The sequence below is a fragment of the Erythrolamprus reginae genome, chromosome 6 (assembly GCF_031021105.1).
Source record: "Erythrolamprus reginae isolate rEryReg1 chromosome 6, rEryReg1.hap1, whole genome shotgun sequence".
NCBI classification, from domain to species: domain Eukaryota; kingdom Metazoa; phylum Chordata; class Lepidosauria; order Squamata; family Dipsadidae; genus Erythrolamprus; species Erythrolamprus reginae.
In genome coordinates this window covers 93,898,300-93,921,537 of record NC_091955.1, presented here as the reverse complement: position 1 = coordinate 93,921,537, position 23,238 = coordinate 93,898,300, and the positions used below count along the sequence as shown (strand labels likewise).

The 23,238-nt window shown below is 43.6% G+C and overlaps 1 protein-coding gene across 1 annotated transcript; it reads left to right on the top strand.

Annotated features, from left to right (window-relative positions):
* Window positions 1–23,238, top strand: LOC139168764 (TRPM8 channel-associated factor homolog). Its single transcript, XM_070754437.1, has 8 exons — window positions 1–88; window positions 8,046–8,683; window positions 12,247–13,262; window positions 13,422–13,516; window positions 14,657–14,870; window positions 17,673–17,912; window positions 20,478–20,815; window positions 22,889–23,238. Exons 2-8 carry the CDS (start codon window positions 8,067–8,069, stop codon window positions 23,138–23,140), a joined length of 2,772 nt encoding a protein of 923 aa, XP_070610538.1. The 5' UTR covers window positions 1–88; window positions 8,046–8,066; the 3' UTR covers window positions 23,141–23,238.

The window sequence follows — 23,238 nt, the reverse complement described above, 5'->3', positions numbered from 1 at the left end:
GAACATATGTGAGAAGAAAGGGCTTGAAGAGAGCCCAACGTTTCACTAAATAAAAGATACTAACAAGAGAAAGGAGGCTTGGCAACACGTGAGTAATATCTGGAGATATAAGGGGTTGTTGGGTGGAAAAGTGGAAGCTCTTGATAACACTGTGACTATGTCCAGTCAACGAAGCAGTGGAAGTGATGTGCCGGTGTCTGGAGGCTGTTGGGGTCTGGATGGGTGTCAACAGACTCAAACTCAACCCTGATAAGACGGAGTGGCTATGGGTCTTGCCTCCCAAGGACAATTCCATTTGTCCGTCCATCACCCTGGGGCGGGAATTATTGACCCCCCTTGGAGAGGGTCCGCAACTTGGGCGTCCTCCTCGATCCACAGCTCACATTAGAGAAACATCTGTCAGCTGTGTCGAGGGGGGCGTTTGCCCAGGTTTGCCTGTTGCACCAGATGCGGCCCTATTTGGACCGGGGGTAACTGCTCACAGTCGCTCATGCCCTCATCACCTCGAGGCTCGACTACTGTAATGCTCTCTACATGGGGCTACCTTTGAAAAGTGTTCGGAAACTTCAGATCGTGCAGAATGCAGCTGCGAGAGCAATCATGGGCTTTCCCAAAAATGCCCATGTAACACCAACACTCCGCAGTCTGCATTGGTTGCCGATCAATTTCCAGTCACAGTTCAAAGTGTTGGTCATCACCTATAAAGCCCTTCATGGCACCGGACCAGGGTATCTACGAGACCGCCTTCTGCCGCACGAATCCCAGCGACCCGTTAGGTCCCACAGAGTGGGCCTTCTCTGGGTCTTGTCAACAAAACAATGTCATTTGGCAGACCCCAGGGGAAGAGCCTTCTCTGTGGTGGCCCCGGTCTTCTGGAACCAACTCCCCCCGGAGATTAGAATTGCCTCCACCCTCCTTGCCTTTCGTAAGCTCCTTAAAACCCACCTCTGCTGTCAGGCATGGGGGAACTGAGATATTTTTTCCCCTAGGTCTTTACAATTTATGCATGGTATGTTCGTTTGTATGTATGTTTGGTTTTACAAATAAGGGTTTTTAACTGTTTTAGTATTGGATTTACATGCTGTTTTGTACTACTGTTGTTAGCCACCCCGAGTCTCCGGAGAGGGGCGGCATACAAATCCAATAAATAAATAATAATAATGTTCTTCAAATGCAGAAAAATGGTGGGCTGCTTATAGGAGGTGGGGGGAATCCTATTTTAGAAGATAAATTGTTTCATGTTTGGTGGATGAACATTAGGACTTTAAGATAAAGACCAATTTAGGAATTATATTGACAGAGCAAATGAGCTAGATAACCTAGGACTGTGATGGCGAACTTATGGTATGTGTGTCACAGGTGGCATGCGGAGCCATATCGAAGGGCACATGAGGCATTACCCTGTTATCTCCAGTGTGCATGCACATGCCGGCCAGCTGATTTTCGGCCTTGGAGAAGGCTGTTTTGTCCTCTGGAGGCCTCAAGGAAGCTTCCAAAGCCCCGGAGTGTGAAAAACAGCCCCAACAGGCAAACCAGAAGTTCAGAAAATGGACTTCTGATTTGCCTTTGTGCTGTTTTTTGCACTCTGGGGCAGTAATGGGCAGCGAAAAGTTTTACTGCCACATTGTGGGTGTGGATTATTTTGTGGGTGTGGCGTAATGGTCATGTGACTAGGTAGAAGTGGCTTGCCGGCCATGTGACCAGGTGGGAGTGGCTTGAACGATCATCATCGTTCAAGTGAACTGTTAAGTCCTCGACTTACAGCCTTATCAGTGTCACTCGCTGGGGTGACAATTTGCTTTGCGTTTCCCGCGCTCTCCTTCATGGGTCATCCCCCTCCCACCTCAGGCTGGCTAGCTAGGCGAACAGGTGCTGCCAGAAGCATAAATAGTGCCAGCGCCACTTCCACGCTCAGGCGGGAGGTGGACGTGTGAGGCTGGAGGGGAGCCGGGCAGGAGAGAGGGAAGCTCGTCCGAGGCCAGGAAGGAGGAAAGAAGAAAAAAGCAAGGAGCGCAGACACAGCAGCAGCAGAGGAAAAAAGAGAGACACGACGAGACCAGTAATCCAGGAAGTGACAGCTGCCGATCAGCTGGAGCTGTGCACGCATCTTCATTTCTGTTGGTGGAACTATGTTCCACCCTGTCCTGCCTGCTGCCCACCCCTGCTCTGGAGGCTTCAGAGAAGCTTCCTGAAGCCTGGAGTGCAAAAAACAACCCAATGGGCAAACGAGAAGTCCATTTTTCTGAACTTCCAGTTTGCCTGTTTGGCCGTTTTTTCACTATCCCAGGCATCAGTGAGGCCTGTGGGCATATGTGGGGATGGGAGGGATTGTGCACATGCGCAGCGCAGTGCATGTGGGGTGCGCATGTGTGTGGGGAAGGAATAGGTGTGGCCATGTGCGTGCATGTTAGCACACACATGCACACCCTTTTGGCACATGAACCAAAAAAGGTTTGCCATCCTTGATCTGGGATGTTACTTAAGGAGCTGTAAAGTCAGAGTAATATTGGAAATTTTGCTAAGATTTTTTAAAATCTGCTTTGGGCTTTCAAAACTGGTACGTGGAAATCTGATTCGAAGCAATGGGCTGCAGATGGAGGGGAGGGCATTGAAAAAAACATTTCTTACTTCACCCCCCCCCCTGCCCAAATGTTGTAGGGCTGAAATTGACCGCTGACCTTTGTCAGGGTTACTCAGTAATTGAGTCAGATTTCTCTGGAAGAGAAAAATAGAAATAGAAAGGAATATGCAATTTTCCATTATGTGGAAATAAAGTACTTTAATCAGAATATTCAGTTGAATATGGTCAGCCTACGCATTAAACTCTAGTCATTTGAAATGGTATTGCCCAGCAATCCGCAGAAGGTCAATTACAAGTGTCTCTTACCAGAAATTTACCATAGATTTGGAGTATAAGACACAACCTCCCACCCCAAAAAAGGATGGAAATGTCAGTGCACCTTATAAACCGAATCCAGCCATTTTGGCTGTCCTGGGTTAGACATTCACACTATCACTCAAGAGGCCCAGGATATAGATATAAAGTTGGGCGTCATAAGTGTACTGACAATATTTCATCCAAAACAACAGACGGCCTCACTGTATTCAGCCTTGCGTAAATGTTAAATAGAAGGGAATTGAACCTTGAGGCACCCTAGAATATAGGGGCTGTGAGCTGGATTTCGCTCCCTCAATCAACACCAAGTAGACTGTGGAGAAAGGAGGAAAACCCAGCACAATAAAGTGTTGTCTGTTCTCAGTCCAGGAAGTTGGCTCAGAAAAATATCACATTTAATAGAGTAAAATCAAAATAGTAGCGGTAAAAGTAATGGTTTAAAGTCTATAAACAGTAGAGTTTAAACCATAATTGTTTTTATTTGGGATCTGAAAAGAGAAAATAAACAAAAGCAACCAGTAGAATCAAAGAAACATATAAGACTGACGGCAGTAAAAGACCTCATGGTCCATCTAGTCTGCCCTTATACTATTTCCTGTATTTTATCTTACAATGGATATATGTTTATCCCAGGCAGGTTTAAATTCAGTTACTGTGGATTTACCAACGACGTCTGCTGGAAGTTTGTTCCATGGATCTACTGCTCTTTCAGTCAAATAATATTTTCTCACGTTGCTTTTGATCTTTCCCCCAACTAACTTCAGATTGTGTCCTCTTGTTCTTGTGTTCACCTTCCTATTAAAAACACTTCCCTCCTGAACCTTATTTAACCCTTTAATATATTTAAATGTTTCGATCATGTCCCCCCTTTTCCTTCTGTCCTCCAGACTATACAGATTGAGTTCATTCAGTCTTTCCTGATACGTTTTATGCTTAAGACCTTCCACCATTCTTGTAGCCCGTCTTTGGACCCGTTCAATTTTGTCAATATCTTTTTGTAGGTGAGGTCTCCAGAACCGAACACAGTATTCCAAATATGGTCTCACCAGCACTCTATAAAGCGGGATCACAATCTCCCTCTTCCTGCTTGTTATAACTCTAGCTATGCATATAATAAAAGCTGCCAGAATTACTTATGCTCAATTCTGGAAAACAAAACAAAAAAAATCCATAGAAGCTTAGCAATAATTACAAAAATATTAGAATGTGCAGAAATGAACAAATTAACTATGGAATTACAAGATAAGGAAGAAACAGAATTTTATAAAATTTGGGGAAATTGGTACAATTAGCTAGAATGCAAAAATCAAATAAAACAGTAAGAAACACAAAATACAAGAGGATAACCAGATAGATTTAGATAGGCAATCAAAGAAGATGAAAATAGTAACAGAATAAAATAAAGAAATATACAAAGACAGATAAGTTAAGGAATTATTGGTACAGTAACAAAAAGGATATGCAACACTACAAAAAATATCAATATTAATTTATGTTTTTTGTCAAGTTATGTTTATATGTTGATGTTATGTGGAGTTTAGTGTATGTTTGATTTGTATATATGTGCATTTGTACATACATGTTGTTTTTAAATTTATTCAATAAAAATATTTTTAAAAATAGTAATGGAAAGTTTGCTAAGGATCAAACCATATATATATATACATACAGTGATACCTTGTGATACGAACCCCTCGCCATACGAACAATTCGAGATACGAACCTGGGGTTCGGAAATTTTTTGCCTCTTCTTCCGAACTTTTTCCATCTTATGAATCCGCCGCCCGAACACCAAACCCGGAAGTTTGGCAAAAGTTCAGGTTCGGGTGGCTGTCGAGAAGTCCCGCCGCCCGGCTGTCACCTTTTGAAACAGCTGGGGGGGCTTCTCGGCGTCCTCCCGAACCCGAACTTTTGCCAAACTTCTGGGTTTGGCGTTCGGGAGGCCGCTGAGAAGCCCCGCCGCCCAGCTGTCGCCTTTTGAAATAGCCGGGGGGGCTTCTCGGTGTTCTCCTGAACGCCGAACCCGGAAGTTCGGCAAAAGTTTGGGGTTGGCGTTAGGGTTCAGGAGGACATCGAGAAGCCCCGCCGCCCAGCTGTTAGCTTTTTAAAAGAGCCGTGGAGCTTTCGGGTGGTCGGGAGGCTAGAAAGGAGGTGGGGAATCCCAATAGGGAATTCCATGGGTGGAGCTTTGACGTCACAAAGACGTCCTTCATGGGGCTTCCCGGCGGCCACCCGAACCCAAACTTTTGCCAAACTTCCGGGTTCGGCATTGGGAGAACGCTGAGAAGCGCCCAGCTGTTTCAAAAGCTGACAGCCAGGCGGCAGCATTTTTTTTTCTTGCACGCATTAATTTGTTTTACATTGTTTCCTATGAGAAACAATGTTTCATCTTACGAACTTTTCGCCTTACGAACCACCTTCCGGCACCAATTAAGTTCGTAAGACGAGGTATTACTATATATTCACTTATCAGCAAATATGTAACCATATATATATATATACAGTGGTCCCCCGAGTTTCGCGATCTCGAGCATTGCGAAACGCTATATCGCGATTTTTCAACCTGGAAGTAAAAACACCATCTGCGCATGCGCGCCCTTTTTTCTATGGCCACGCATGCGTAGATGGCGCCGGGCAGATCAGCTGCAGGGCGGCTTCCCTGGGTCTTCCCCCTCTTGCTGGCGGGAGGGCGAGCGGCGGGCATCAGCGAGGAGTTTGCATGGGCGGCGGGGAAACCCCAGCGCCGCTTCCCAGCTGAGTCCTGAAGCCAAACGCGGAAGTTCGCTTCAGGACTAAGCTGGGAAGCGGCGCGAGCGAACGGCGTGGGCGGGCGAAGGGCGGGCGCGCGGGCAGGCAGGCGGCGGACAAGCGGTGGGCGGACAAGCGGCGGGCGCGGCAGCAGCGAGGGGGGTTTGCGTGGGTGGCGGGGAAACCCCAGCACCGCTTCCCAGCTGAGTCCTGAAGCCAAACGCGGAAGTTCGCTTCAGGACTCAGCTGGGAAGCGGCGCGAGCGAACGGCGCGGGCGGGCGAAGGGCGGGCGCGCGGGCAGGCAGGCGGCGGACAAGCGGCGGGCGGACAAGTGGCGGGTGCGGCAGCAGCGAGGAGTTTGCGTGGGCGGTGGGGAAACCCCAATCTTCGGCTCCTCGCTGCTGCGGCGGAAGTAAAAACACCATCTGCGCATTCGCAGATGGTGTTTTTACTTCCGCACCGCTACTTCGCGAAAAACCGATCATCGCGAGGGGTCCTGGAACGGAACCCTCGCGATAATCGGGGGACCACTGTAGTTACATATTTTTACTGATAAGTGAAAAGGAAGGGAGCCTAGTATAGATCTATTTCAACCTTATCTTCTATAAATAATATAGTCTTTGGATTTCAAAACAGTTCTGTGGAAATCTGAAAATCTGAACTCTGGGCTTTTCCTTTGCACTTTGAAACACTCTTCTGGATTTGCGCCAATTTAAAAAATGAATATGTCATCCACCCACAATTTCCATTCCAGAAGTCTATATATAATGTTCCCAAGAATGCTTAGCCTCACTTCATAGGGAGCCACTTGGAGGATTCCCACCTAAGTTGCAAGAGCTTCTGAACAGGTAAGCTAAATCATGTTTAAATCCAAATGCAGTTGCATTGTATTTTTTCCGGCAAAGAATTTTCTTTTTCTACAATCACAATTACAATATAAAATAATAACAATATCAAATTGCTTCATAATAAATCAATTTTAAGATTATGCTTTACCGATCCAATGTTACCTCAGATCGTGCAGAATGCAGACTTCAGATTGTGAAGAATGCAGCTGCGAGAGCAATCATGGGCTTCCCAAGGCATGCCCATATTACACCAACACTCCACAGTCTGCATTGGTTGCCGATCAGTTTCCGATCACAATTCAAAGTGTTGGTTATGACCTATAAAGCCCTTCATGGCACCGGACCAGATTATCTCCGGGACCGCCTTCTGCCGCACGAATCCCAGCAACCGGTTAGGTCCCACAGAGTTGGCCTTCTCCGGGTCCTGTCGAATAAACAATGTCATTTGGCGGGACCCAGGAGAAGAGCCTTCTCTGTGGCGGCCCTGACCCTCTGGAACCAGCTCCCCCCAGATATCAGAATTGCACCCACCCTCCTTGCCTTTTGCTAGCTCCTAAAAACCCACCTCTGTCATCAGGCATGGGGGAATTGAAATTTTTTTTCTCCCTCCCCCTAGGCTTATAGAATTTATACATGGTATGTTTGTTGGTATGATTGGTCTCTTAAATTGGGGGTTTTAGATTACTTTTTAAATATTAGATTTGTTACATTGTTTTTTTTAATTGTTGTTAGCCGCCCGGAGTCTTCGGAGAGGGGCGGCATACAAATCTAAATAAACTAAACTAAACTAAACTAAACCTTTACTTTTGACATCTGGACAAAAAAAATAGCTGCTCAAGTTTCTTATACTAATACGCTATTAACTAATACACCTTTTAAGCTGTTCCAAATTTTAATCCCCTTAAGCTGATTAGGCTGTAGTAATTCAAATTTCTCCATATCTCCTCCATATCAATTTTCATGTATATTTATTAACCTTTTTAAAAAGTAAATGCCCATTAAAGAAGAATCTATTTTAAAAAAACCCAAAAACTTCCAATAACAAATTTAAGGTGGAAAGAGCCGTATAGTATATCACAATATCGCCAAATTAGCCAAATTAATAAACCTATTTAATAATAATTCCTATATATAGGAATTATAAAAAGAAAAAATAAAGATATCTCATAATAATCTTTTTCCAGAATTTTTCTTGGTATCAATGACTTGTACTGTTTTGCAGTTATCTTGGTCTTTGGTTATCTGTGTTTTTGAAGATAGAAATGCAATGATAATCTCTGATTTCTCTAACATCCATCCGAATGGGGGGAAAAAAATCTATTGGAAACTGAGCACAGCCAGAAGTTTAGAAAACAATATAGCTGTACAATGTCTAGCAATACTGCAGGAAAAATCACAGCCTACCACTTGACGCCACATAGGTATCTGAATGGTTTTTCATGTCCTGTTACCGCTTGCAGCATAATATGCAACATAAAGTATACTGAGAGAAGTATAAGAGGAGAGGGGCGGCATACAAATCCAATAAATAATAATAATATTTATTTTTCAGATCCAGCAGCACAACTTCCTAATGGATCCCCAAAATTCTTATGATTCTTTAGTAAGGGGCATTCAGTCCATTGATATCACAGGAGATTTCAATCCTTGTGAGCTTTTGCTCACAGGAGACCGAGCCTTCCCAATGCTTGTAGATTCCAAGGGCCAAGTTCTCCTGGCTGCATCCCAATATGGGAAAGGCCGAATGGTGGTCGCTGCACATGAAAGCATGATACTGCTTCCCCAGTTCTTGCCTTTCATTAAAAATGCTCTCTACTGGCTCAAGTCTACTCCAACGGCACTCATAGGAGTCCACAGGAGCCTGAAAGCCCTCCCCAAATTGCTCCTCAGTAGTGGTGTTAAAGTTCAACCAGATGCAACACTTGAGGATTCCCTTGGAGTATTCTGCAGAGATGCCTACGATGATGTGCAGGCTGATGACCTTGTACAGTTTGTAAAAAGAGGCGGAGGACTACTCGTTGGTGGCCAGGCCTGGCACTGGTCATATCAACATGGGAAGGAGGCAGTCCTGGTTCAATTTCCTGGAAATCTGGTGACCAGTGTGGCTGGAATATATTTCACTGCCAATGTGGGAGAAAATGGTGTTTTCTCTGTGCCTAAAACAATTCCCATGATTCCCCTCATCACTGAGTAAGTATTTATCCAACTTTTCCCCCTATGGTTATTATTCCTATATATAAGAATGGATTTTTTGTGACCCATGTCCCAATTATTTAAGGTTTGCAAAATAGGTTTCCTCAGATTAAGCAATTGTTTCATTACAAAAATTATTTTTGGGAATGTTGGGTTGTATGCCATGTGGTTGTAAAATATGGTGACTGCTAGTTTGTATAGCAGTCTCCATGAAGAATGGGATTACAGTGGTACCTCTACTTAAGAACTTAATTTGTTCCATGACCAGCTTCTTAAGTAGAAATGTTCTTAAGTAGAAGTAATTTTTCCCATAGGAATCGATGTAAATGCAAATAATGCCTGCAAACACATTAGGAAAGAAATAAAAGCTCAGAATTTGGTTGGGAGGAAGAGGAGGAAGAAGAGGAGGAGGACAGTCACTGCCAAAGGAAGAAAGTAAGGTGACCGTCCCCTTTTGCCTTTCTGCACCCAGATGCTCAGGAGGCAACCTTGCGCCAGGTGTATGGGAGGCAGCGCGAGGATGTCACCACAGCGAAGTGGTTTATTCCCTCTCCAAGTGCCCGGAGAAAGGAAAATGCTCCGTTAGCTCTGGGCTGCCAAAACTTCTTTAAGCGCCACCGAAAGGCTCCTCTGGCAGCCCAGAAAACCCCGAGATGGCCAGAATTAAAGGGGGAATGGCTGGAAACTGTCCAGTCCTTCATGCTGCTCTCAAATTTATTTATTTATTAGATTTGTATGCTGCCCTTCTTCCTGGGAAATTTTTCCGGGCTCATGTTCTTAACTAGAAAATGGTTCTTAAGTAGAGAGAAAAAAATCTTGAGCACCCGGTTCTTATCTAGAAAAGTTCTTAAGTAGAGGCATTCTTAAGTAGAGGTACCACTGTATTGTACAGTAGTACCTCTAGATACGAGCCACTCTACATGTGAGTATTTCCAGATACGAGCTAGGAGGGGAGAGTCATTTCTGTTCTAGTCCCGAGCTGAAATTCGGGATACGAGCCGAGCGTCCACTAGGTGGCGCAGGAATCCTTGCTTTTGGTTATCTCGGAGGGGGGAAAAGTTATTTGTGCCAGAATATGAGTTGCCTCAAGATACAAGCTCCCTTATGGAACCAATTATGCTCGTATTTAGGGGTACTACTGTACTTCTAGACCGGGGTGGAACAAAGTATTATATATCTAATTTAATAATCATTAGCAAGGGGATTGATTGAGAATGACGTTTTAATTGCTGCATTTGCTGTTTATGTTTTAGAAGCAAGGATATTGAATTTAACAAAAGCCATTGTCCCTCAAATTGTAAAGATTTTCAGTTTTATATACCATGATTCAGTGGTGGGTTGCTCCTGGTTCAGCCCTGTTTCTTGAACTGGTAGCAGTTGCAGTGAGACATTCTGCCCATCTGCTCGGGACGCTTCTGTGCATTTGCAAAAGTGTTGCGTGCACATGAACTAACAGTAGCGATAGGATTTAAAACCCACTGCTGCCATGATTATATAAATTAATTTTATTCACCCATCGTGAACTGTGTGGACTGAGGAAAATACATGCAGTCTTATTGGTTTCATCAATTATTTGACAAAAACACAAGTGATGCATTTATTTTGGAATTATTTCTACAGATACTTTAAATTTCATATTTCATATAAAAAACCAAAGACAAATATGCATAAGCACCAAAGACAAATTCCTTGTGTGTGTAATCACATTTGGCCAATAAAGAATTCTATTCTATTCTAAAAAAACCCAAACATATTCAGAGTTAAAAGAAGATTTATATTTTTTCCCTGTCAGAAATAACACTCTACAAATGAGATAGGACCAATAAAACAGCAGATAGCTTCTTAAGCAGGCAAATTATTTTTGTTTTCTGGAAAATCTATAAGGCTCCCCTTTATTTTCTTTAATTTTTTTTTAAAAAGTTTATTAAGTATATAAACCTGGGCAAACACCCTCCTCGCTATAGCTGAAAGATGATGTTCTAATGTTAGCTGTAGATTGAGGAGGATGCCCAAGTTGCGGACCCTCTCCGAGGGGGTCAGTAATTCCCCCCCCAGGGTAATGGATGGAAAAATGGGATCATCCTTGGGAGACAAAACCCACTGCCACTCTGTCTTGTCAGAGTTGAGTTTGAGCCTGTTGACACCCATCCAGACTGTAACAGCCTCCAGGCACCGGCACATCACTACCACCGCTTCACCTACTGGACATGGGGTAGAGATGTACAGCAGGGTGTCATCAGCATACTGATGGCACCTCACCCCATGCCCTTGGATGATCTCACCCAGCGTTTTCATGGAGATATTAAATAGCAGGGGGGAGAGGACCGACGCCTGGGGCACCCCACAAAGGAGAAGCCACAAGGTCGACCTCTGACCCCCACTAACACCAACTGCGTTCGGCCAGATAGGTAGGAGGAGAACCTCTGCCAAACAGTGCCTTCCACTCCCAACCCCTCTAGCCGTCACAGAAGGATACCATGGTTGATGATATTGAAAGCTGCTGAGAGGTCAAGAAGCTCCAGGACAGAGGATAAACCCCTGTCCTGGGCCTGCCAGAGATCATCCATTAGCACGACGAAAGCAGTTTCCGTGCTGTAGCTGGGCCTGAATCCTGACTGCTGAGGGCCTAGATAATTGACTTCTTCCAAGGACCGCTGGAGCTGGAGTGACACCACCTTCTTAATAGAGACTGGATGATAGTTGATAAGTATGGCTTCTTGAGGAGGGGGCGCACAAGTGCCTCCTTGTAGGGAACCGGGAAGGACCCCCTCCCCAAAGAAGCATTGATAATCTCCTGGGCCCAGCTCTCTGTCACCTCCCTGCTGGCCAAAACCAACCAGGAGGGACATGGATCAAGTAAACAGGTGGCAGAACTCACAGCTCCAATGGCCTTGTCCATTCATTATGTGTCACTAGGCTAAACTCCTCCCAGACAGATGAACAAGGATGGGCCCCAGTCACCTCAACTGACTCGTCAGTCGACACTGCTGTCCAATTGGAATCGAGGTCCGTCCGGATCTGAGCGATTTTATCAGCGAAAAATGTGTTAAAATCCTTGGCACTACCCTGCAAGAGCTCCCCAACTCCCCTCTGATTAAGAAGGGAGTGGGTCACCCTAAACAGTACAGCCGGGCGGGATTCCGCTGATGCAATCAAGGAGGCATGATACGCACATCTTGCTGCCTTGAGCACCACTTTGTTAGTCTTAATATGAGCTCTTACAAGTGTTCAGTCAGATTCAGATTTACTCTTCCTCCATCACTTCTCCAGACGTCTCTTCTGGCATTTCAATACCCGGAGTTCGTTAGTAAACCAAGGAGCCATCTGGGGTCTAGTGCTACAGACAGGTTGCAGCGTCTCCGCCTCCTTCTTCTCCCCCTTTTCCTTCTTCTCTTCCTCTTCCTCACCTCCTCCTTCTCCTCTTCTTCTCCTTCTCCACTCTGCAGTGCTGACACCTGCTATTACAGCACATATCTAGTCAAGCCATTCTTCCAATGTTAGAATTCTAGTCTGAATTATTGTACCCATGGAAAATATAATTTCCTGTTATTTTTTTTAAGGCATGGATTAGATATTCAAAGGGATTTGCAAACTCTTCTGAACGGAGTGGAGAGATTCAATGTAAAGGGTGATGACCCCCAGAATCAAATGGCTCCATCTATCTTGCTTATCCATGGAGCCTTGGCATTTCCAGTTGGTATAAGTGATACCTACCACTCCTTCCTGGCAGCTGCATACTATGGCCGAGGACGCATTGTAGTTGCCTCTCATGAAGGCTTCCTCAATATATCATCAATGAAATCTTTCCTCCTCAATGCCATCACTTGGCTTTCTGCTGGAACAAGAAGAAAAGTGGGCATTGGAGACAACTTACGGAAACTTTACTCCATGCTAAACGAAGCAAAGATTCCCTGTGAGCTAACCAACTTTAAGGAAGGCCTAGGCATATACTGTTGTACAGCCTATGATGCCAAAGAGATGGAAAGCATCCACGAATTTGTCTCTGAAGGAGGAGGGCTCCTAATTGGGGGTCAGTCTTGGTATTGGGCTTCTATGAATCCTGACTCCAGCGCTATTGCAGAATATCCAGGAAATAAGATCCTGAATAAATTTGGAATTGGGATTATTGACAAGTATTTTGAAGTACCTGGAAACATCTGTCCTGCCAGAGAGGCCAGCGAAGTAGCTTCCACTTATCATTTCCGGAAAGCATTCTCGAAGTTTAAGGAACATATTCGAAATGAGCAGATTCTACAACCACCATATTCCTTGTGGCTCCAGAGGTTGGCGCAAGACATTTTGGTCTTCCTTGAGATCCCAGCTACGAACTCCCGTCCTTTCTCTTCAGTTCATGATGATACTCTAGAGTTGGTTCAGATGAAAGGGATTCCTGAAGTCAGTGTAGATAAGCCAATCCAAGCTGATTCAGATCAAGCCATCTTACTTCAAATAGCTTCTGGGCTCTATAACGTTCTGCCAAAGTTTCAAGCCTTAGTACCCAGCTTAAAGCCATATGACCAAAGCTTTTATCCTCCAGCATCTCCTCAAAACATTCATGTAAACGGAAGTAATAAAGGTATGAAATATTGTTCTTAATTTTGAATATTATTTTATTTTTATATATTTTTATATTTTTATTTTTATATGTTATTTTTTTCAAGATAATGACCTGACATTATTTTTCATTGATATTTATAGTCATGAACCTCTGAAAATTTTTATATTTTGTTTTTAGGAAATGAAACTTGGAGAAGCACTGGCATGTATGCCCCTCCAGCAACAACAGTCACTTTATTATTCCCACCCTCCGCCCTCAATGCAAAATTGCAGGTAATATTAATTCTAAATTACATTATTATTATTATTATTATTATTATTATTATTATTATTATTATTATTATTATGTCAGGACAACACAGCAAACGAGATCACTATGCTGGATTTCGTATTTCATCACCAGTCGGGTGCTTCCCAAGCACCTAGGGCTGCGTGATGTAGCGGCAAATTATGTTTGGCGATCCCAGTAAAGTGGCCTTTTGCAATTGACAGACGGAGATTTTGTCAATTACGATGGTTTTCAAATGTCCGCTGAGATCCTTTGGCACTGCGCCCAGCGTGCCAAGTACCACTGGGACCACTTTCACTGGGTTGTGCCAGAGTCGTTGCAGCTCGATTTTTAGATCTTCGTACTGTATTTCACTAATTTCTCTAGCTGCTTCTCCTCAATTCTTCTGTCTCCTGGGATTGCGATGTCGATGATCCATACTTTCTTTTTCTCCACGATCACAATGTCTGGTGTGTTATGCTTTAGAATTCGGTCAGTCTGAAGTCGGAAGTCCCACAGTAGTTTTGCTTGCTCATTTTCGACCACTTTTTCGGGCTTATGATCCCAGTTGTTGTTGTTGTTGTTGTTATTATTATTATTATTATTAATTAGATTTGTATGCCGCCCCTCTCCGTAGACTCATACATATTATGATATATAGTTAAGATTCTGCAAGTCCTTAACACACAAAGATAAGACCATCAATCCCTTCTCCCCATATTTGCCCATTTTAAGCTAATTGAATATTATCATCTTCCCATATGCTTTAATGCTGTTTTTAGCATAATTGTACGCTATTTAATGTCATGTCCAGGTAAAAAGGACCGCATAGAAGTTGAATAAATAAATAAAGATTAAATAAAGATGACCTGATAACAAATGACTGCTGAGATTTTGTTGCATCTCAGAGAAAAGGAGGAATACTTTTATTTTCAAAAAAGAAAGCTTGCAAAAACAATTATAATGCTTTCGAGTAGAGCAGAAATTAATCTCAATAACAAAAATATTTTAATTTTCTATTACTACTGTAGTATTACTTTTTTTTTTTAGGTGCTTAAAGCACACACCACCTCATTCAAAGTCACCATTAAGCCTTTTCTCTTCAATTGTGACTTGTTCATTTCAATGAATGTTGTTTTCTACAGGTGCAGATTGGATGCCACACTGATAATTTAGTTCAACTCAATGAATGGAAGCGTCCCCCAGTGGTGACAAGGCGGTTTCCAGTGAACAAGGAGAAGATGGAAATCTCCAGTTTGTGGGGAGGCCTCTTGTACATCATTGTCCCAGAGAACTCTTCATTGGGCTACTTCTTTGTCATTATCAAGGGGGCCACCCGGGCTCCTTATTTCAAGCATGGTAACACAACTCATTTCTCAATTCATTAAGTTCAAAATGTTTTGGCTTTGTTGGTTGATTCTGATCTGGCTCCAAAAAACATTGGATCCAGCAAACTATCAGGAGTCCATCTCCATTTAGAAACCCAGCAGAGAAAGGGATATTTCTCAGGAAGTTGAAGAAATGTTACGGACTAATATTTATACGAAATAAGCTGCACCATTGTTTGTCTACCATTTAAATATTTATTTTGCTTATTATTTCTTTAATTAAATTCTATGCTGCCCCTCCTATCTGCAAGATGACTTTGGGTGGCTTTTAAACAATTGAAAGGGGATCATGGGGAGTGTGGACTACAATTACACAACATTATATAAACAAAATAGAACTAAGGAGATGTATGACAGAGGGATGAGATCCTTCTCTTATCCTGTCAAGCAAATGGTGAGTGCTCCTTTTGGGGCCCTAAACTAACCAGCAAAAACCAGTTTTTTAAACCCCTCTGAAAGGACCAAAGCGTGAGAGCCCTGGTAGAATGTTCTAGAAAAAGCTCTTCTCCTTGGCCCTACCAGTCTGAACCATACCACTGGATAAGATTGGGACAAGAGTCTTCGGGGAAGGGCGGCATATACAAATCTAAATAATGATAATGATAATGATGATGATGATGATGATGATGATAATGATAATAATACTACAGCGCCTCAGATACCCTAGATATACAGTAATCCCTCACTATTTCATGGTTCATCTTTTGCGGATTCGCTATTTCACGGGTTTTCAAAGGGGGCTTAAATCCATTAAATCTGTTGAAAATTTTAAATCCATTAAAAATTCATAAAATTCTTCTACAGTACTACTGTACTCTATTAAAGAAACTGGTAGGACATCACATGTAGTTCCAGCTGAGAAACATTATAGAATGACTGTTTAATGCAAAGGGTGGGTTTTAAAAGTCCAAATACTCATTAAATACATAAAAAAATATATTTTCTCTACTTCACAGAAATTCGTTTTTCACGGGTGGTCTTGGAACGCATCCCCCGCAAAAAACGAGGGATTACTGTATTCCATATAGGTCTTTAAATGCAATAATTACTACTTTGAATTGTTCCTGGAACCATAAAACAGTGGTGTTCTATGTGCCACAGAATTCTAGGCCACAGAACTCTGCAAACCAGCAGAATGCTTTTGGAAAATAGCCCCATGTAGAGTGTGTTGCACTCATTCATCTGAGAGAAATGACCAGGGTGTGAATGACTGTGCAGTGTGCAGAGCCTGGTGATCCAGATAAGGGTGTAACTGGCACACAACACAAAGTTGCACAAAGGCCCTCATAGCTGCTACTGCCACATGCTCTTTGAGCAGGAATCGTGTGTCTCTAGAAGAACCACTTCCCAGATTGTATGCTGGTCTGTCTGGGGTAGCGATACCCTATCTGGAACTAAAGATCGGATCTTGAGACACCTTGAACCCCTAGCCACTCTGTCTTATCAGAGCTCAGCTGAAGCCTATTACCCCCCATTCAGACCCCCCTCTACAGCCTGCAGGTATTCTGAAAGGATAGCCAAAGCATCACTTTTGTCAATATTATTAATGTATGAGCAGAGCAAACCTTGTTTACCAAGGTTGTGCACACACAGAAACGTTGAGATTAGTTCTAAATAACTACCTGCTTTGCTGCCGGTTCCTAGGCTGCTAAGTTACTACCGGTTCTATAGAACCGGTCTGAACTGGCAGGAACCCACTTGTGCCACAGAACAAAGAGTACAGTCACCATATGCTCTACTGCTCATCTGCTTAACACTGTAGCATAAAAAACAGGAACGGTAGAACAGAAGAGACCAGAGTATATATGCCATATAGAACCAAACTTGTAAACACTGCCATCTACTGGATGAATATTACTGTATTACATAGAAATACAGTAATACCTCGTCTTACGAACTTAATTGGTTCCGGGACGAGGTTTGTAAGGTGAAACAATATAGGAATCAACAGTAAAGCGAATAATGCGTGCAAGCCCAAAACTCACCCCTTTTGCTCATTACTGCCGGCATTCGGATCCTTGTTTGGGGACGGGTGGCGGTGGGGGGGGGGTAGACGTGACATTCCCGGTGCTGGTGCTGCTTCTCAAAGGTAAACCGCTGCCGCCACCACTATCCTCTTGTCCTGGCCAGAGGGAAGGAATCTGCCGGGGTGGGGCTGGAGCAGAGGGGTGGCTGCGGGAGGCCCCCTGTATTGTTTGGGGGCTCAATGCCAGGGCTGTCAGCGAAGGGGCTGGCTCGGTGAAAGCGCTCCCAGCGAAGGGGCTGTGAGAGGGTTTGCTCCGAGCACTTCAGGGACGCCTGCCCCGCCTCTCCTGTAATTTGGAACTTACAGCCTGGTCTATATATGAAGCAAACATAATTGCAAACAGCCGGGGGGGGGGACTTTCTGAGCAAAATAAATAAATAAACATTAATTTTTAATTTCATTTTTCATTTGTTTATGATCAAGCATAGTCTACTATAGTATACCAATGCTATAGGTATTTAAAAAAATTACAATAGCTAAAATCAACATTTTTTTAGTCCGGGTCAAATAGACCCGGGAACAGAACAAGTGTATAGTCATTGCGCCCAGCAAAAACTAAGCACCCCCCAAAAAATACTCATAGAAAGATCCCCTCAAATGAGACAAAGTCATGCAATTTAAAATTTCAGATATGCAGGGAAATTTTTTTACAGCATCTCAAACTTCATTTCAGGTCACATACGAACACAGAACACAGAGGTTAAGAAAATATTATACTCAGGTGTTCTGTTTTAAATGTTTCTGTAGGTGAAACCACCATCCAGGATTGGCAAGATTATATCCACCACTATCCTGCTCCCTGGGCGGAACTGGAAACCGAAAATGTCATCCTCACCCTCCCGTCAGATGCTGTACGTAATCACAAGGAGATCACTTTCCTACTCAACACCTGGGATCAGATGATGAGAGCCATCACAAAATTAGCATCCATCCCTCCTATTTTCCCCAGACCAGAGAGGATTGTGGCAGATGTTCAGATATCAGCAGGCAAGTATGCACTAGTTTACATTATACTCTGTAGAGCAGTGGTTCTCAACCTGGGGCTAAGGACCCCTTTGGGGGTCGAACGGCCGTTTCACAGGAGTCACCGAAGACCATGGGAAAAGGCAAATTCCCCATGGTGTTAGGAACTAAAGCTTCTATTCTGGTGCCTTGGAACATATTTTTACAATCTGACCAATCAGGCATTTACAGTGGGGGTGTACCTTTGACCTTCCTGCCAATCAGTTTAAAGCTCTGTTGGGAGAATTGGTGCTAGACTTATGGTTGGGGGTCACCACAACATGAGGAACTGTATTAAGGAGCCGCAGATTTAGAAAGTTTGAGAATCACTGCCGTAGAGTAAATCCATAAAATATTATTGGTGTGCTTTCCTAATTTACTGGTCAAAATGTGTTATGGTGGTGCAGTGGTCAGAGTGCAGTACTGCAGGCTGTTTCTGCTGACTGCCTGCAATGTGGCACTTCAAATCTCACCAGGCTCAAGGTTGACTCAGCCTCCCATCCTTCCAAGGCTGGCAAAATGAGGAGCCAGATTGTTGGGGGCAATAGGCTGACTCTGTAAACCACTTAGAGAGGGCTGGAAAGCCCTGTAAAACAGTATATAAGTCTAAGTGCTGTTGCTATAATAGGATTATGGTACTAATTTTGCAATTTACATCATTTCCCAATGAACTGCAGCAAACTCATAAGTGCAACATTGGGACATTTTACTACTTTATAAATGGAATTATAAAGATCATTTATTAAAACTTAGTAAAATATCTCACCGTTCTCCCATGAGTTCTGAATTGCCTGGGTCGCTATAGTATAGTTTGTAAAATCACCATGGACATCATGAAAAAATTACTGAAACACTAAGGGCATCCAGAACTGGGAAAATTTGGGAACCCTGAACTAAAGTACTTTTTTTGAATTCACACCTACATCCATGAGCGAATTGTGGCTTTGTTAGCATTTCCACCTCCAGATTTCAGTAAGCTATGATTTTTACGGGTTCTTGCCATGGATGAGTATACTCAAATTAGAAACACAGAAACATAGAAACATAGAAGTCTGACGGCAGAAAAAGACCCCATGGTCCATCTAGTCTGCCCTTATACTATTTTCTGTATTTTATCTTAGGATGGATATATGTTTATCCCAGGCATGTTTAAATTCAGTGACTGTGGATTTACCAACCACAAAATCAGGGCTGATTTGGGAAAGAATTTCACTCCACTCTTTTACCGTCATGTTTTAGTCAAAGAATAGAAAAAAAGAATTGTGGTTTTAAGGGATCTTTATTGCTCAGTGGTTAAGGCAGTGATGGCAAACCTATGGCATGGGCGCCAGAGTTGGCGCGCGGAACTATATCTGCTAGCACGTGATCTGTTTCCCTAGCACAGCTCCAACGTGCATGTGTGTGCCGGCCAGTTGATCACACAGAGGTTCTGGGAGGGTGTTTTTGGCTTCCAAGAGCCTCTGTGGGGGATAGGGGAGGGTGTTTTTACCCATCCCAGGCTCCAAGGAAGCCTTTGGAGGTTGGGGAGGGTGAAACACGACCCTACTGGGCCCACCAGAAGTTGGGAAACAGGCTGTTTCTGGCCTCCAGAGGGTCTCCGGGGGACAAGGGAAGATGTTTTCGCCCTCCCCAGGCATTAAATTATGGTGTGGGCACTCCCACTTCCGTGATAGCTTGGGCCCATGTTTTTTCTGCACCTGAGGGAAAAAAGGTTTGCCATCACTGGGTTAAAGAGTCGGAAAGCTGACAGCCTGCTTTTCAGACCTGAGCACTGTGTAACAGCTCCTATTTACCTAGCAGCTCAGGGCAGCTTACAACATGTTAGCAATAGCACTTTTTAACAGAGCCAGCATATTGCCCCCACAATCCTCATTTTACCCACCTTGGAAGGATGGAAGGCTGAGTCAACCTTTGCTGATAGTGTCTTGCCATCTCTATTTTGTACACCCGTGAAGTCGCCAGCCATTGACCTCTAGTTAGTAGGTAGTCTTGGCAACAGAGGAAGCTGCTGCTCTCGGGAAATGTCCATACCAGCGGAGCCAGCCTTCTCTCACCTTCCCTATAATTGGTGCCACACCAAAGTCTTAATGGCCCAGCCCATGGATAGGCAAAGTTGTCTCTTCTATGACATGGGGACTTCAACTCCCAGAATTCCTGAGCCAATCATACTAGCTCAGGAATTCTGGGAGTTGAAGTCCAGGTGTCATGGAAGAGCCAACTTTGCCTACCCTTGTCCCAGCCCTTATCTACGGAGAGGGGCAGCATACAAATCGAATAAATAATAATGATGATGATGATGATGATGATGATGATGATGATGATAATAATAATAATAATTATTATTATTATTATTATTATTATTTTGTTAAAAAGATGGATAACAGATGGATAACCATTATCAGAAATCTGAAGGGATTTTTTTTTTTTTGCAGATGAAAGTAGACCAAAGTTAGTTAATTCTGGGCTAAAGCTTTCCCACCCAATCTTCTTATTTTTTCCCACTGCAATGAAGGATCTATATAACTGTATCTCTATCAACTCTTTCCTTAGGTTGGATGCACTCTGGCTATCCGATCATGAGTAATGTAGGTGCCCTACCTGAGATCATAGATGTTCAAGCTTTCTATACCAAAGGAACCTGGGGCCCAATCCACGAACTGGGTCATAACCAGCAGAAACGTGAGTGGAATTTCTCACCTCATACAGGGGAGGCCACCTGTAACCTCTGGTCCGTTTACGTCAATGAGACGGTGCTGAACATCTCCCGAGAAATAGCCCACCCAGAACTTCAACCCCGTGCAAGAAAGGAGCGGATTGAGAAATATATTAGAAATGGAGCTAATCTGGATGACTTTAATGTGTTCACTGCACTTGAACCCTACTTGCAGGTAAGGAAGATGTTTGTGAGAGGTACCGTCATTGGTGTATATATGTAGTACTGGGCAGCCAAAATTTTTACTGCCACACTGTGGGTGTGGCTTGTTTTATGGATGCGGCTTGATGGTCATGTGACTGGGTAGGAGTGGCTTGCCAGCCATGTGACTAGGTGGGAGTGGCTTGAACGATCATCATAGTTCAAATGAACTGTTAAGTTCTCAACTGACAACCTTATCGGTGTCGCTTGCTGGGGTGACAATTTGCTTTGTCTTTCCCGCACTCTCCTTCATGGGTCACTCCCCCCACCCCGAGTCAAGCCCCCGCAACTCCTGCCGGTGCTGGTCTTCCTGCTGCTTTCCGAGGCGGAAGACCAGGACGGGAGAGGAAAGCCAAGGGAGAGTTACAAGGTTATTATTGCCGCATGACGCTGTGGGCAGAGTCAGGGATTCACAAGTGGAAAAATACCCCAGCCCAGACCACTTTGGTGTGTCTCAGCTCGGCTCAGCTCTCCCTTTTTCCTCCTCCTGCTGCTGCTGCTGCGTGCTCCTCGCTTTTTTCCTCTTTCCTGCTTCCTGTACTCGGGAGGTGGCTGCATGAGGCTGGAGGGAAGGAGGAAAGAGGAAAAAAGCAAGGAGCACAGACGCAGCAGCAGAAACATAGAAACATAGAAGACTGACTGCAGAAAAAGACCTCATGGTCCATCTAGTCTGCCCTTATACTATTTTCTGTATTTTATCTTAGGATGGATATATGTTTATCCCAGGCATGTTTAAATTCAGTGACTGTGGATTTACCAACCACGTCTGCTGGAAGTTTGTTCCAAGGATCTACTACTCTTTCAGTAAAATAATATTTTCTCATGTTGCTTTTGATCTTTCCCCCTTGTTCTTGTGTTCATTTTCCTATTAAAAACACTTCCCTCCTGAACCTTATTTAACCCTTTGACATATTTAAATGTTTCAATCCTGTCCCGATCATGTCCTTTTTCAATCCAGGAAGTAACTGCCACCAGTCAGCTGGAGTTGCACACGCAGCTTCATTTCCGCCTGTGGAACTGCGTTCCACCCTGTCCTGCCTGCTGCCCACCCCTGTATATATGTATTACTAGACATATATGTGTATTACGGTCACTAAATACAGTGGTGCCTCTACTTAAGAACTTAATTCGTTCCGTGACCAGGTTCTTAAGTAGAAACATTCTTAAGAAGAAGCAATTTTTCCCATAGGAATCAATGTAAAAGCAAATAATATGTGCAAACCCATTAGGAAAGAAATAAAAGCTTGGAATTTGGGTGGGAGGAAGAGGAGGAAGAAGAGGAGGAGGACAGTTGCTGCCTGGAGGTTTATTCCCTCTCCAAGAACCCAGAGAAAGGAAAATGCTCCATTCACTCGGGACTGCCAAAGCCTCCTTAAGCGCCACCAAAAAGCTCCTCTGACAGCCCAGAAAGTCCGAAATGGCTGGGATAAAAGGGGGAATGGCAGGAAACTGGCCGGGCCTTTGTGCCAGTCTTAAATTTCCTATGAAATTTTTCCGGGCTCGGGTTCTTAAGTAGAAAATGGTTCTCAAGTGGAGGCAAAAAAATCTTGAACATCCTGTTCTTATTTAGAAAAGTTCTTAAGTAGAGACATTCTTAAGTAGAGGTACCTCTATATATGCATTTCGGTCACTAAATGAACTGTTTTAAGTTCATTTACTGACCGTCCGAAGTTAAAACGGCGCTGAGAAAAATAAGGTTAAGGTCCCACTCACGAGTGTTGTAACATTCCCCATAGTCACATGATTAAAATTTGGATGCTTAGCAACTGGTTCATATTTATGATGGTTGCAATGTGTTTGGGGTCACGTGATCTCTTCTGAGCATGGCGGAGCCAAATTCACTTAACAACCATGTTACTAACTTAACAAATGCAAGAAAATTATTTTGGACTGTGCAGAGATGAATAGACTGACAATGAAAATTAAAGACAAGGAAGACAATGGCCTTTGATCCAGATAATGTAAGGTCGTTCAGTTTAAAATAATGTATAACAGCAGAGATATACAGTAGATCACAGATCTATACAATTAATCTGTCTTTCTTCAGCTGCAGGAAGCCTTTGGTTGGGAGCCCTATATCCACATTTTAGCGAAATACCAAACCATGAGTAACATCCCAGATGACAACCAATATAAAATGAACCTGTGGGCAGAAACCGTCTCCGAGAAAGTCAACAGAAACCTGGCTCCTTTCTTCAAAACTTGGGGTTGGCCCATTGAGGACAGTGTCTCCAAGAAGCTGGCCTCATCCTACCCCGCCTGGGCTGAGGATCCCATGAAACAGTACCGGCACTCTTGAAGGACCAGAAGCCAAGATCACCCTCATCGGAGAACACTGGAATTGGGAAGATGCATTACTCAAAACTGAGACTGATAATACGAATGGATTTTTCTATT

Excerpts from the sequence above, each read along its gene's own strand:
- LOC139168764 (XM_070754437.1), top strand. The coding sequence starts at position 8,067 with ATGGATCCCCAAAATTCTTATGATTCTTTAGTAAGGGGCATTCAGTCC. Across the intron at positions 17,913-20,477 it reads AGATGTTCAGATATCAGCAG|GTTGGATGCACTCTGGCTAT; the intron begins GCAAGTATGCAC and ends CTCTTTCCTTAG. Across the intron at positions 20,816-22,888 it reads CACTTGAACCCTACTTGCAG|CTGCAGGAAGCCTTTGGTTG; the intron begins GTAAGGAAGATG and ends GTCTTTCTTCAG.